The 14,274-nt window shown below is 30.0% G+C and overlaps 1 protein-coding gene across 1 annotated transcript in view; it reads right to left on the bottom strand.

Annotated features, from left to right (window-relative positions):
* The window catches only part of LOC118182274 (sodium channel protein 1 brain-like), a 102,524-nt gene that overhangs the window by 52,472 nt on the left and 35,778 nt on the right, over positions 1-14,274 (bottom strand). The window contains exons 7-10 of the mRNA XM_035351596.2: positions 12,271-12,431; positions 9,747-9,917; positions 7,058-7,251; positions 3,815-4,043 (exon numbers count right to left, since the gene is read on the bottom strand). Coding sequence (XP_035207487.2) covers positions 3,815-4,043; positions 7,058-7,251; positions 9,747-9,917; positions 12,271-12,431 — 755 coding nt within the window. The remainder of the gene's footprint in view (positions 1-3,814; positions 4,044-7,057; positions 7,252-9,746; positions 9,918-12,270; positions 12,432-14,274) is intronic.

Genomic DNA, 14,274 nt, shown 5'->3' with positions numbered 1-14,274 from the left:
CATCTCTTAAGTTTTTCCCCCTTTTCATATGGGATGTGATGAAAATCATGACAGATTCAGATCACTTTTGCATGATGCATGGATAAAATATTGCTCTCGGAGAACGGATGAAAATTTTTAGAATTACTAGATTGAAAACAACAGTTGAGAACAAGATCCATGCTTCAATATGTGTTGGAAGAATTATGTGAATCAGTGTTGACATGTAATATAAATATATGTCAGATAACACTTCATTTTCTATCAACCTGCATAATATAATAGAACACCAAACATCTGCACTAACTTGGATTACAACCTCTCAGATATTAAAAAAAAAATACTGAATAATCAGGTCATCTTTCATTTATGAGTTAATACACTCACTCTAATGCAAATCATGAACCTGCATTTTGTTTATATTGTTAACAAACAAGCAAAGAAACAATATACTCTTAACTGATGGACTAAGGATCTCCTTCCACAGCAAAACAAATGCAGAGCACTATTCTAGATGTTGAAAATGGACAGATAACTGAATATTCTAACGACTAGTTTAGAATCATTTAGAAAGGCAAGAATCTATAAAAGAATGATCACCCATTCAAAAATATTAAGCTTTGGAGACCTTCAGCACTAAAATCAGAGATATGAATAGCATTTTGCGCAACATTACTGCAAGCAAGGTCTAAAATGCTATGCAATTTCACCTTCAAGAATTTGTGTGGGCAAATAATACAACAAATGACATGATAGATGCACTCAACAATATCCTGAAGGCAGTCAGTCTTCCCAGCAGTAAATCCCTCAGAAGACACAACAGCATCCAAGCAAACAGAGTCAGTCACTTAGTCAGCACTGCAGATGATACAGAATTCACAAAAGAAATACAGCAGATCTCTAAAGGACCTTCCTATAAAGAAAGCCCTTGGGTCCAGATGGTATAAATTACAAATAGTCAAAATTATATATAAAAGTTTTCTAATATTCTTCTACATTTTCTTCAACAAGCTTCTGAATACCAATTTTTTTCTCATTGATTTCAAAATCAGGCTTCCTAAAATGCAACAAAGACCCTTAGTAGCCCCGATTACTGCTTACCAATATGTCTCCCTTCAGCGCTAGGGAAAGTATATGAAAATATCTTTCCAACCAATTGAAGCATCACTGACACAAAGCCAACACAATCAAGCAAGCACCAATACAGTTTTAGAGAACGGAAATCTACCACACATGCACTCATGAAAAACTACATTCTAAAGAATAGACATAAAGGCTACCACACAGCCATTCTTAGCCTTGACCTTAAGAATGCTTTCAGTATCTTATATAGAGCAGCTATTTAATGTGCACTGAAACAAGCAAGATGTTCAGCAAACATATATCAAGCCATAACCAGTTGCCTCTCAAATCGTAAGCAGACTATCATGCATAACAGTGGCATTATACATTGCAAACAGACACAAGGATGCCCACAAGGATCATCTGCTGTCCAGTTTTGTGGAATCTCACCTTCAATAACATATTAATTACTACTTGGCCTGAACACACAAAAGTAATAGCTTACAAAGATGATATTACCTTCATAGTCCTGAGGAAAATCTGAAGATATATGGAACTCAAACCTCTTAGCAATTCTAAGATCTTCGCTGTTCCTTAAAATTGACTCTCTCAAAAGGCAAAAGAGGTAATCAAGAGCAGCACTAATTGGAGTCACCATCAAGGATAGCAAGTCAAAACCATGAAAGAACTAAAATACATGGAGCCTTATATAGGGATCAAAGACTGACCTGGATTCCCCACATTAAAGAACTTAAGCAATGTACTAGTCACACTATGCAGAAGTTCCAGCATTTCCAGAGAAGTGATTGGGGATTAGGCTTACATTCAAAAGATTCAGTTGTCATTGAAAGGATGGTCACATATGCTGCTTCAATCTGGGGTCGTGTCCAAGTAAGTCTAATACTACTGCATATTTGCGAGGAGTAAGAAGCAGTAATCCAATTGGCACTTCATCCTCATATTCTCACAAGCTTCTTAAATGGGTCAGATCATCCATACAATTATGATATGCCAACAACAATGCAACACGTTCAGCCAGCACTCAAAAGACAAGGTGGAAACATATATCTGCAACATCATAGCATCTCCAGCAATAAAGAATATGTTTTGTTGTAAAGTATTTTGAGTATCTGAAACTATGTAACAGAGAATAATTTTCTGAGCCTCAAGAGCTAGAACACTTTCCAAGGTTAATTGAAGTAACCCACAATATAATTTGTGCTCTTCATATGTAGAGATGCAAGACAATACCACTTAGCCTCTTGGTAGAGTGATAGTATCTCTGCCTCCTATCAATTATTTATTGTATTTTAGTTTAACAAAGTTATTCAGTTTAAAAAATTAATTTGATTTCTATAAAAAAAAATGCAAAACATATTTTTTTACAAAATTAAATTATAAAACAATTTTTTATTTGCATAATCACATAACCCATTTTTCACTCAACCCAAATAAAGCAATAAAATTAATTTTTGTTTGCATATTACTTAAAACTAAAAATTTTTTTCCCTACTGTACAAAAAATTAACAACAAATATTTTTAGTCAAAAAATATTAAATAATATATAACACATACTTGTATACACATACATATTATTATTAAATTAAAAACTAAGAATAAATAAACAACAATTTTTCTCAGAAAGAACATGTGATCTGGATTTTTGATTGAGTCCAAATAACTATTTTACTGCATTTAATTACAAAAATTATTATTTCTATCAGATGTTTTTAAATTGCAAAACTACGAGTTATTAATATATGTAAAAAATAATTAGTATTATTTTTAATAAATGATTGTATAATTTGCTGCTTACTAGTTAAAATCACTGTCGCTAACCACTGGTTAAAAAAATTAGAATAACAAAAACAAATATAGCATTTTCCAACTATAATTTTTCTGCTTTAAAAAATCAGGTAATTAAATTTAAAAATAAAATTTAATTTTTAAAGATTTTTGATTAAAAATGCAGAATTTTGAAGACAACCTATCAATGATTTAATTAAAAGAATGAATGGACTGAAATTAATAAGAATGTTCAGAGTGAAAAACAGAAAATGAAATGAAATTTCTTGCCAAGAAGATTGAAACTCAAATAAATAACGAGTTAAAAAAGAAAAGAAAAGAGGTAAAACATATGTGTCATACTTTTTTTATTTCATTGCACAATCTCATCCAGCCAAAATAAAGTTTTTTGTCACTTATCAATGGGAAATAGTTGTTGCAAGTTTAATATGTGAGAATCATGAATAATTTTACTTGGTTTTTACTTGTTAACTTATGATAGAAAAAAAATCATAGACTTGTTCTGGTACTATTTGCCACTGCAATTTCAAAAAGCTTGCCTTAAATACATGAATTTATGTCCTATATCTTGAATTTCAGGAAATCAATTCTTAAAACTACTAAGATTAATTCTTAACTTAATAAGCCTATTACAACTATCTGGGCTTTATTAAATGTTTCAATGCAGAATTTTAAATTCTTACATTTAAAATTTTTTGAAACTTTTGAGTTAATGATAAATGCTTGTTTGAATTATTTGGCTTCAATCTGCAGTTTTTAAACACTTTTCTTTTTCTTTTAATTTAATAAAATTTGAAATAAAAAAAAAACTTGCTGGGAAAAAAAGGAATCAATGGTTATCACCAAAATTAAACACTAAATATTCATTAATCAACTTAATTTAACTTTCTTAAAACTACTGCAATAGTTAGAAATATAAATAAATATATTTGATAAACAATTCTTTTTCCCATACGAATTCCTTACCTTGGAAGCAGAGAATTCGAATTCAGACATATTGAAGGAACTGAGAAGTAATGCTACAAAGAGACCAAGAATGATCAAATGTCCAATAAGATAATAGCTAATAATAATAAAAGGGCATAAAATAGATGTATTAGATAATCTCATGCAATTCCATAGAGGTTCAATCCATTCACCAGAAAATATCCTAAACACTGTGAACAAAGAGCCCCCAAAGGTAGCAAATGACCACCTAAAAACATTAACAAATGAAACGTACATAAGTATATTATTTAAATCATTATAAAGAAAGCAAAAGAAGAAAAACATACTAACATCCAAAAATAAGGAGTTTAATAAACTTATTATATTAAAGACTCTAAAGTTTTATTTTTGATATATTCTAGTTTAGTTAATCTATAAACAGAATTCAAGTCCCATTTTCCACACATCAAGAGTTTCATACACGGACAGGTACCAAATTTCATAAATCAATTCTATTGCTAAGTAAAATGCTACATTTTCACATAAAACTTTTACACATAGGATTAACTATTCTTAACAAATGATTCGCAAAATTTCATCTTTTTAATATTAAGTGAAATTGCACTATATCAGAGAAAGTAATTTTCAAAATTTATTTTCCATAAGTTAGAAGAATTCATAAATGAAAACATTACTATTCCTTAATTTTTTTTTTAATCAGTGCAATGTATTTCTATATTAGAGTTTCTGAAAAGTCTTAATACATACCTTTTTAAAGATTGCAACAGAATTTTGACATATATATATACAGGGTGGTTATAATTAAAGTGACCCTATTTAGACCCCTGTAGATCCTGTTCTGCCAATCCAATTTTTATGAAACTTGGTATATATGTTATATGGACTACGGAGAAAATATTTCTGCAATAAAAAAATAGTTCCAATTTTGACCACCAGATGGAAATTTTCAAAAAATCTTTATGCAAATTAGTCAAACCTATGAGAAACTTGCAGTCAGAGGCAGAAAATCATTCTGCGTGCCTTTGTCATCATTAATCACGCTCCAGAAGAAAGATCAAGCTTTTACTAGTAAAACTGTTTGATCAGAACGGCAGCAACAGTTTAGCTGCATTACGTGAATACCATCGTTTAAAGAGACTGCAAAAATAGGCCCATGTTGAAGATGATTATGAAATTTGAAGAGACTTGGGTGTGGCATCAGGAAGAGGGTGGAAACTGGTTGCGAATGATACTGTCAAAGAAGTCGCGACTGCTGTGGTTGAAAGAACCTCCAATTCCTGCTATTCTTCAGCAAGTGCTCGATCGGTGTCATGTGAGTTAGTGATTCCTTGGTTGACAGTATGAAAAATTCTGCAATCCATTTTAAAATGGTATCCATATAAGATCCACTTGGTGCAAATGCTGCAACTTCAAGACCACCAAGCATGCTCCGAATTTGCTTGCCGATTTTTGGCGAGAATGGATGCTGATGACACTTGGCTTTGGAAAATTCTATGGTCAGATAAGGCATACATTTCTTTACACAGAGCTGTGAATAATCAAAATTGCCCCATATGGGGTGCTTCTCCTCCTAATGTCCTGCACCAACAGTTTTATCCTCGGATCGTTTTTCTTTGAAACTCTCCCACCTCAAAGTCCTAAAACATGCTCTATTATGAGTACACAGTACAGTGAACTCCTTCGGCAGCAAATAATTCCTGCTTTACAGGAATGGCAATGTTTGCAGACCACTGTCTTTATGCAAGATAGAGCAACTTCCCACACTGGATGCCAAGTCAATGAACTGCTTCGTGCTAACTTTGGCAAGAATCGTGTAATATCTATAGTTTTCTGGATGCCTTGCCTCCTTGTTCATCTGACTTAAATCCCTATGATTTCTGATTGTGGGGATTCCTAAAAGACCGTGTTTATGGCATAGGAATTAGGACTTTGTCTGAGTTGAAAGCCAGCATTACACACCATCTTACCGAAATCCCTCGGAAGTTACTTCGTGCTACCATTGAACACGCTATAATGCACTTTCAATGTGTAATTGATGTCGATGGAGCACACATTGAGCACATTCTGTAATTTAATAAACTATAATGATTCTGACATTTTTTTTTTTTTTTTTTAAACTTCTTTAGGCAACACAATTCCCCCTGGTGGTCAAAATGTGAACTATTTTTTATTGCAGAAATCGTTTCCCTATGGTCCATATAACACATATACCAACTTTCAGGTACTGCCTAGGTACAGATCCTAGCCAGTAGCTTCACAGAGTTCTCTATGTCAAACCCCCGGGGGGGATGACACATAGAAAGCACTTTTCTATATGTGGTACATAAAAGAGAAATAAACAAAAAGAAAGTTTTATATTTATTTTTCCACTGTATATTAGGGATATTCCTTACATTAGGAGTTCTCAACCAGGAGTGCAAGGGAGTATATTAGGAGGTGCGAGATTTGGTTTAAAATAAATTAAATAATTGTTTTAAAATTACATGAACAACATTGATGAAATGCAAAATATATTTCAACATGGTATTGATGAGTTAGATGAGGGAATCATTTTAATTTTGGATACTTCAAAAAATGATTAATAACAATAAGTCTCTGATTTCAAATGTGTGTGAAGAAACTGTGAATCATTTGTACATATTAACATCATTTGAATGTTTTAAAGGAGAACTGAAATCTTCGGAAACATGGATCATAAACTCATACTGTTTCAATCTGATCAATCAAATGATATGACAGGTGATGAAGAACTGATGGAATATCTTTTAGAACTGCATGCAACAAGTGTTTTTGAAATGCACTTTGAAAGCAATACTTTGGAACACTACTAATGTTCGGCAATGAATATGTTTTCAAAAATTAATAAAAAGTCACTAACTGTGTTCATCTCATTTGCGACAACATACTTATGTGAACCTGGATTTAGTGCACTTTTGTTAATCAAAACAAAAGATGTGCAGGCAGATAGAGGAATTACTATTAACAACAAAGTGCTATGATTTGAAAAACTCTTATTCAATAAACAGGAACAAAAAGTTATTAATTATTTTTGAAAATATGTATACAAATCTTGGTTTTTGTAATATTTCCTTAGCTCCACATTTCATTTTTGTTTTTTAATAAAAAATTGATTACACAACTTTGTTTCCATTTTTTAGGACGCAAGAATATATTAAAATTTTTTTAGAGGAGCAGGACATGAAAAATGTTGGCAATCCGTGGCTTACAACCTAAAGTGAGATTTTTAGAAAAGCAGATTACCTGGGTAACTCTGCAGGATTATGATCATGATAATAATGGCCCAATACACGATTTCCAATTACTGCAAATAAAAAGATCAAGAAAAACATCACAATAATAAGACGAGCAATATTTTCTATTGAGTCTAAAACAACTGCTACCACTCTCTGAAGTGCAATCAGTGACACAAACTTCTGAAGCTTCACTAACTTTAACTGAAAATAAACGAATAATAAAAATTAGCTGAAAATATTTAAGTTATAATTTTAAATGAAGTACAAAGTTATCATATAAATTAATCCCTGTGAGAGTAGCATTAAGCAAAGAAAACAGCCTTTAAAAAGAACTGATTAAGAATTACGATACATTCATGCACACACACATATGGAAGGCATTCAGTAATTCTACCTGAGTATGAATTTTTGTATGTCCTTTCTGTTCTTGGGTCCACTAGCTTTTGCATGTCTAAAGATGCAGATCATCATATTTTTTGATCAGCTAATTAAAACTTTTGTAACACATGGTTGTGAAGTTATAACAAGCACATCTTTAAAACAGAAATGGAATATTGAAAAATATATTCAGTAATTCAAATTTTCGCAAAGGAAGGAAAGAAGCCAATAAGACCGAATGACTGCTATACTGATAACCATAGAATAGATCTTTGCATCATGAAACAAAATTCTGGATTAAGCATTTTAAATGAAGTAGGGAGATTGTTGAAGATAATCTTTGACCAGGTCAACTGGAGATTTTTTCAATGGAAATGTACAAAAAATAAGTCTATCATTATAAGGTCACAATGTGAAAATGCATGTTATTGCACACAAATTAGGCGTTTCAGTTGGCACAGTTTCTTCAATCATCTCTGATCATTTGATGATATAAAAGTGAGTTCTTAATGGGTACTGTAAATGCTGACAAAAGATCAATAGCTGTTTAGCTACAATCAGCAGTGAGACCAGTATTGGGTTCATGATTATAATCCATTCACCAAACAACAATCAACGCAATGGAAACATAAAGTGTTCCCAACTACAAAGAAGTTTCATGCACAACAATTTTCTGGTACATGGATGATGGCTTGCACTTTCTGAATTAAAGCCAAGTAAATCTACATTACTGGAAAATTCTACCAGCAGTATAACATCTCTCTGGAATACCATCACAAAGAAACACCTTGGCAAATAAATTTTCATTTAGTGTGCTCTCCTTTGTGACTATACACCTCAGCATGAATCTTGTGTGGCACAAGCTGCTATTAGAAAATGCAATTTTCAACAGCTTAATCATCCTTTCTACAATCCAGATACAGCCTTCATTTGCTATTTTTTATTTTGAAACTTGAAAAAAATGATTGTGGAGGCAATGATTTCTTGCTGCTGATAAGCTTAAAGCAGCACTGACTGCCTGGGTCAGTAGCCAAGATAGCTCCTTTTTTTACGAGAAAAATTCACGCACTCAAATCAAAAAAATGATTGAAATCATAAGAGATGAACTAAGCAGTGATAAATTAAAATAATTTTCACTATATAGTGTAATTTTAATGTTAAGTAGATAAAGAACTGAAAGTCCCTGTTATGCCTCTTGCCAAAGGAAGATAAAGAAAAAAGAAAACTACAATCAGATTCTTAAGATTCTGCTTTCATTCGATCTCACAGTAAATATATTTAAAAAATAGCTAATTTTAAATCTAATTACTTCTCCTTAACACTCTTTATACTACTTATAGTTATTATACAGGTGATTGAAAAAGTAGCTACAAGTATTCTTTCCTTCCCTGAATGATAATCTCAGACCTGTATTTATAAAATTTATCAAAAAAGGGCAGAAAATTTTATGAAAATATTTTTGATTCTTTGAAGGAAAGGGTTCTTTAAAATAAAATTTTTAATATGGTCTTCCTAAAATGAAGCCCAATGAGTAAAATTTTCATAATGCTTGAAATCAAATGCAAAAAATTCTTTAATCTAAAATTAAAATTTGCAAAAATAGTAATTTAATAGTTCATAAGACCTATCACAAAAATAATAACCAGTGTTGATTCACTCAAGATGGAATTAGTATCAAAATGCGAAAATTTCGGTTTGCAGTTCTTTAAATTTAATTTAATAATATAAAACTTGAATGGGTAACAGAAATGAAAATACTAATTGAGTAAATTCATTCTTGAATACCTCATGTAAGGTTATCGAATTTTTATGCACAGCAATTAATTAAAGCACAGTAAATAATTTGCTAATTTTGAATTTTGCTCTATGGGAACCATATAAAAATTAGACTTTATAGTACTAAAATTTTCCGATTTTCAGCTCTGAAATTAATTTCTACAAAATTTCAGTTTCTTGCTTATTTTTATCCCCCCCCCCAATCAAAAAAAAAAAAAAAAAAAAAAAAAAAAAAAAAAAAAAAAGCAAAAGAAAGAGAGAAAAAATTCTCTACACAGGTTTATAGTCTATGTCCTGCTAAACATTTTCTTTAATTATTATATAATGAAGTCATATTCTAACTATATATTCCAGGTAGTTTATTAGAAATCATAATGCAGTGAAGTTTTCAGAAAATCCCATCAAACATATAAATGCTTGCATGCTTGTAGTAAATTTGGTTTGAGAATATTATAAATGGGAAAACACACAATGATGAAAATCAAAAAGGAAAGTAAAACAAATGAAAACAAACTTAATGAAATAAATTTAGTAATACAAACCATTCTTAATGTTCTAATGATGGTATACTCTGCTTTGTTCTTCAAAATGATACTAATAATACACTGCACAATGATAAGAAAGTCAAAAATATTCCACCAGTCAAAAAAGTATCGTTCACCATAAGCAATAAGATACACTGCTATTTCTACAGAAAATATTATAGTACAAATCTGAAAAAGAAATTATGCTAAAATTATATTTTTATTAATTTTATTTTTATGTTATAATGCAAAGTTATTAAAACAGTGCAGTCAGATATGACCATAGAGACCACAAGAAAAATGGCCTGCAGTAAAGTCAACAAAATTTATAATTATTGTATTGATTACAGACATTCTGTAATCAATACAATGATACAGGTATATTTTTATATATTTTTCTAGTAACATACAGTGTAAAAAATATGAATAATGCAGATGTAGGTTTCTAATAGTATAGAAATGAAAACTAAATTGAGTGAATTTGTTGCTTTATATGAGTACTCACAGTGTTCTCATAAATTTGTATTAAATTTTATGACTCAAGGACAAATACTTTACAGAAAAATGTACTCAGAACAGCTTTTTTTATGTGTGTAATATTGCATTAGATTTTAATGTTGTTTTATCAGTAAAACTCTTTACAAAGATTATTTAAAACCAATATAACCACTACCTTAGAATAACCTGTGTGAAAAATGTATAATAAAGTATTCCTAAATATTGGCTAAGTGAAAAATATAATGTAAAAGTATTGTGAGTAGAATGAAACAAATTTTAGCAGTACTTTGCACTAAAATACTGAAGTCTAATAAATTACAGAATTTTACATGAACCAAAGTCAGCCTGGTCAAGAAGTATCTTGCTGTTGTTTCACTCAAATAATTTCATTCTAAACTTTTTATCATTTCAAGGACAGCTTTGAAGAGGATATGGGAAGTAGGGTTCTTGCCTTAAGTAAAAAGCTAGAAGACACACACACACAAAAAAGAACAAAGCTTAAAAAAAAAAAAAAAAAAAAAAAAAAAATGTTAATGCAAAAGTAATAACAGCATATTTAAGGAGCACAATATTTGAGATATGCCTGATGTATTAAGCTTTAATGGCATAACTCTGACAATATGTATTATAAAATCTTAAATGTATTCCTCACTTATAATTTTATGGCATGATGCTATTTTTTATATTAAATATAAGCACATATGAGTGATTACAGATTAGTAAGTTATATATGTGTATATATATATATATAAAGCATCTAAAGTTAAAAGCAAACTGGAATCAAAGCAAGGCAATTCCTCAACAATACTAATAATTGCAATTGCGTATAAAAGGTTTAACACAATATATAAACAAATCAAAATTAAAATAAGAATTCATAGTAGTACAAACTAAAAAAAAAAAAAAAAAAAAAGCAAAACGGAAAAAATATACAAGATACTGTCATATATATATAGTGAAATTTAGAAAGCGAAGGTGCCCTATTGTGGTAATTATTAATTGGAATTTTTAAATAAACACACTGGAATTGCCAATTAAAATACGGGAATTATTGCTGATTCCATAGAAAGATCCTGACTTATAAAGGAGAACTGGAACCTCTTCCTCCATGCAACCATCAAAAGTCATGAGAAGTGCATTTTTTTCATGAGAAACTCGTATATGTGTCAAACCCTTTTCAATTTGACATTTCTATTCAATTTTATATCTGACTTTAAATTTTAAAAATTCAGATATGTGTGATAAAGTCCCAATGTGCTAATAAATTATAAAACATAACTAATTTCAAAAATAAATACAGTAATCATATAGAACAAGCCATAAAAATAAGAAAAATATGAGAAATTGAAATAAAAACAGCATGCTATGAAAAGAAAGAAATAAAACAATAAAAGTCATTTAAACATTAAGTTATTTATGTTAATTAATAATAATCAGCAACAAAGTCTCTTATTTTAATCTTTTGTTTAGCATTTCAATTGGCACTTCCATTGTATTTATTCACACTTTTTCTTTACACATCCACCCACACCCATATGATAATCTGTAATAATATTTTTAATCAGTTAATTAAATTCTAATCATATTCCTAAATAATCTGTTGGCGATTCTCTACCCAAATTGTATCCCTGTTTCTTTTTTTGGATGAAATCCTTTCTTTCTTATAAATTATATTACATGGGGCTCACCAAATCAGCAAACTCATAAATCTGTCATATTATATAAAATCCTTATAGATAACTCTGATGAGAAGATAGCTTAATAGGGCTTCTCCTTGATGTACAGAACGAACACTTGAGAGATGGATGCTAAAATAAACACATCCACTTTATATTCAAAATTTTGTCGCATTTCTGTTGCCCCAATAATGTACGAGAATCTACATTACAAGTATAACCAGTTCTGCCAAAAAGAGGGAAGAACTTTTGAAACATCACAACTAAAACTCTCGTCTCTCATAGGTCTCTATTCTGAATAAAGGTTTCTAATTACTGATCTGGTGACAAATTAATTTAATAAACATGTAAAATAATTATTTACTTACAAAATTGGAAAGTTCCAAAAAACTTTGATATGTTTCAGATATTTCAGAAGATTCTGATGCAAGAACAACTGCATTAACTGCTATTATTAAGAATATGAAACACTGAAAAAATTTATGATCAACGACCATTTGAATTTTTTGCCTGAATTTCAACCAGTGACCTTTAAAAGACAGAGCAAAAGTTGAATTAAAATACAAACAATGTAAAATGTACCCAAGTTTCAGCACTTAATAGTTAAATGTAACACATTTAAAAAGCTAATAATAAAATGTATTTTTTTTCTGGTTTAAATTTGTTTCATTTAAAGAGGTAAAATAAAATAATTTTATTAATTATTTACATATATTTTTTATTAATTGTTACATATTATGCATATGTTTGTGTAATAGGATAAAGCTACAATGGATTGGTGATAGTTCTCTGCATTTTAATAACTTGGAGAGGCTTTAATGCATAGGTCGAAAGATGACACTCGAAGACAGACGTAGCCTTAAATTCCACATACAATTTCATTCCCAGATAATTAATTCTGAGGAATTGTATTCTTTTCATTTCACATCATCATTATGGGTGCACTTTGCATCCCAATGAGATTATATTATATCCCAGAATTAGAGATGAGATTATACCCCAGAATCTTATAGAGATTATATTTTTAAAACAATGGACAATAGCTAGCTAAATGCATAATGCCAAACAGAGTATCAAGAACCTTAGAAAATCTTTTATAAATACAAGGGAAAAAAACATAATTTTCATTGAAAATATGCATTCAATTGTAGCTACACTTCTTTATGCAAGAAATTTCATGCTTAACATGCATTCACTACCGCCTACAAGAATACTTCTAGTGGGCAAGTTGAGTTTACTTGCCAGTTACAATCAATCATGCCAGCTATATATATCAAGATGTAATGAGAAAACTCATTACTGATCACCTTACCTAAAATCACTGAGTATAAGTATTGCCATTGCAAAAGCATATAACGTTTAGATGTTTGATACACAAGAAGTAGATAAATAATTGGCATACTGAAATGAATCATTTATTTCTCAAAATATAGATAAAATAACTAAACATTTAGAATTCAAAACCATTTTCTTGGAGGGTGTTTATTCAATTGGAAAATCTTATGAACAGACTGTCCTAAATCTTGTCCAGTGACTTATGTAAGATTAATGGAAAATATTGTATCGCATGTACAGGAATTTTGTGCGTATGCACAGAATAGATAAGTATTGTTTATCTAGTTCCAAATTATCTTGTAGCTGGTACACAGAGCAAAAATATTATTTCATATGCCAACTGAAAGTATACTTATGTGAATTTATTTACTGCTAAACTTAATCTGTTGTAAATATATTTATATAATAAAACAACAGAAAGTAATTAAAACCATAAAAAGGTAGATAGGATCTTAGCACATGCGAAAGGACGAATCATATCAGTTTGCTCAGTGAGCATGTTAATTCAGTGACTGGAAGCAATGCACATAAAATAAATTTTTATGACTGTTAATAAACATTCAGCTATTTGATTACCCATATATATATATATATAAAATATTTACATGTGATGGATAATAATCAGAAAAAAAATAGATAGTCAAGCTTTCCTGTTTTGAAAATTATAGTCAAGTAATATTTGCAATCAAAAAGAGAGAAGTGTTTGTGCACAAACAATAATACCTCTGAAAATCTGACTGAAGAACAAAATGTAATACAGTCAAAAGTCGTTAATCCGGACTCGTCGGGACTTCGGCGATTCCGGATTATAGATCATCAGTTTAAATCTCGTAAGATGGCATGCAGAAATTCTAAAATTAAAAATATGAAACCGTAATTTATGAAATAAAGAACAATTATGATCTAAAGGGTATTAAAATGTACAAAAAAAAAAAAAAAAAAAAAAAAAAAGGCTTTATTTGTTTAATTTATTAAACATTTCTTTCAATGTAAGTTGTTTAAGTTGCTTCGTTTTATGTGATAATACTTTCTCTTTA

This window comes from Stegodyphus dumicola, chromosome 8 (genome assembly GCF_044657685.1).
Source record: "Stegodyphus dumicola isolate Sdum_Otavi_A_Nest chromosome 8, ASM4465768v1".
NCBI lineage: Eukaryota > Metazoa > Arthropoda > Arachnida > Araneae > Eresidae > Stegodyphus > Stegodyphus dumicola.
This window is presented reverse-complemented; position numbering and strand designations above follow the sequence as displayed.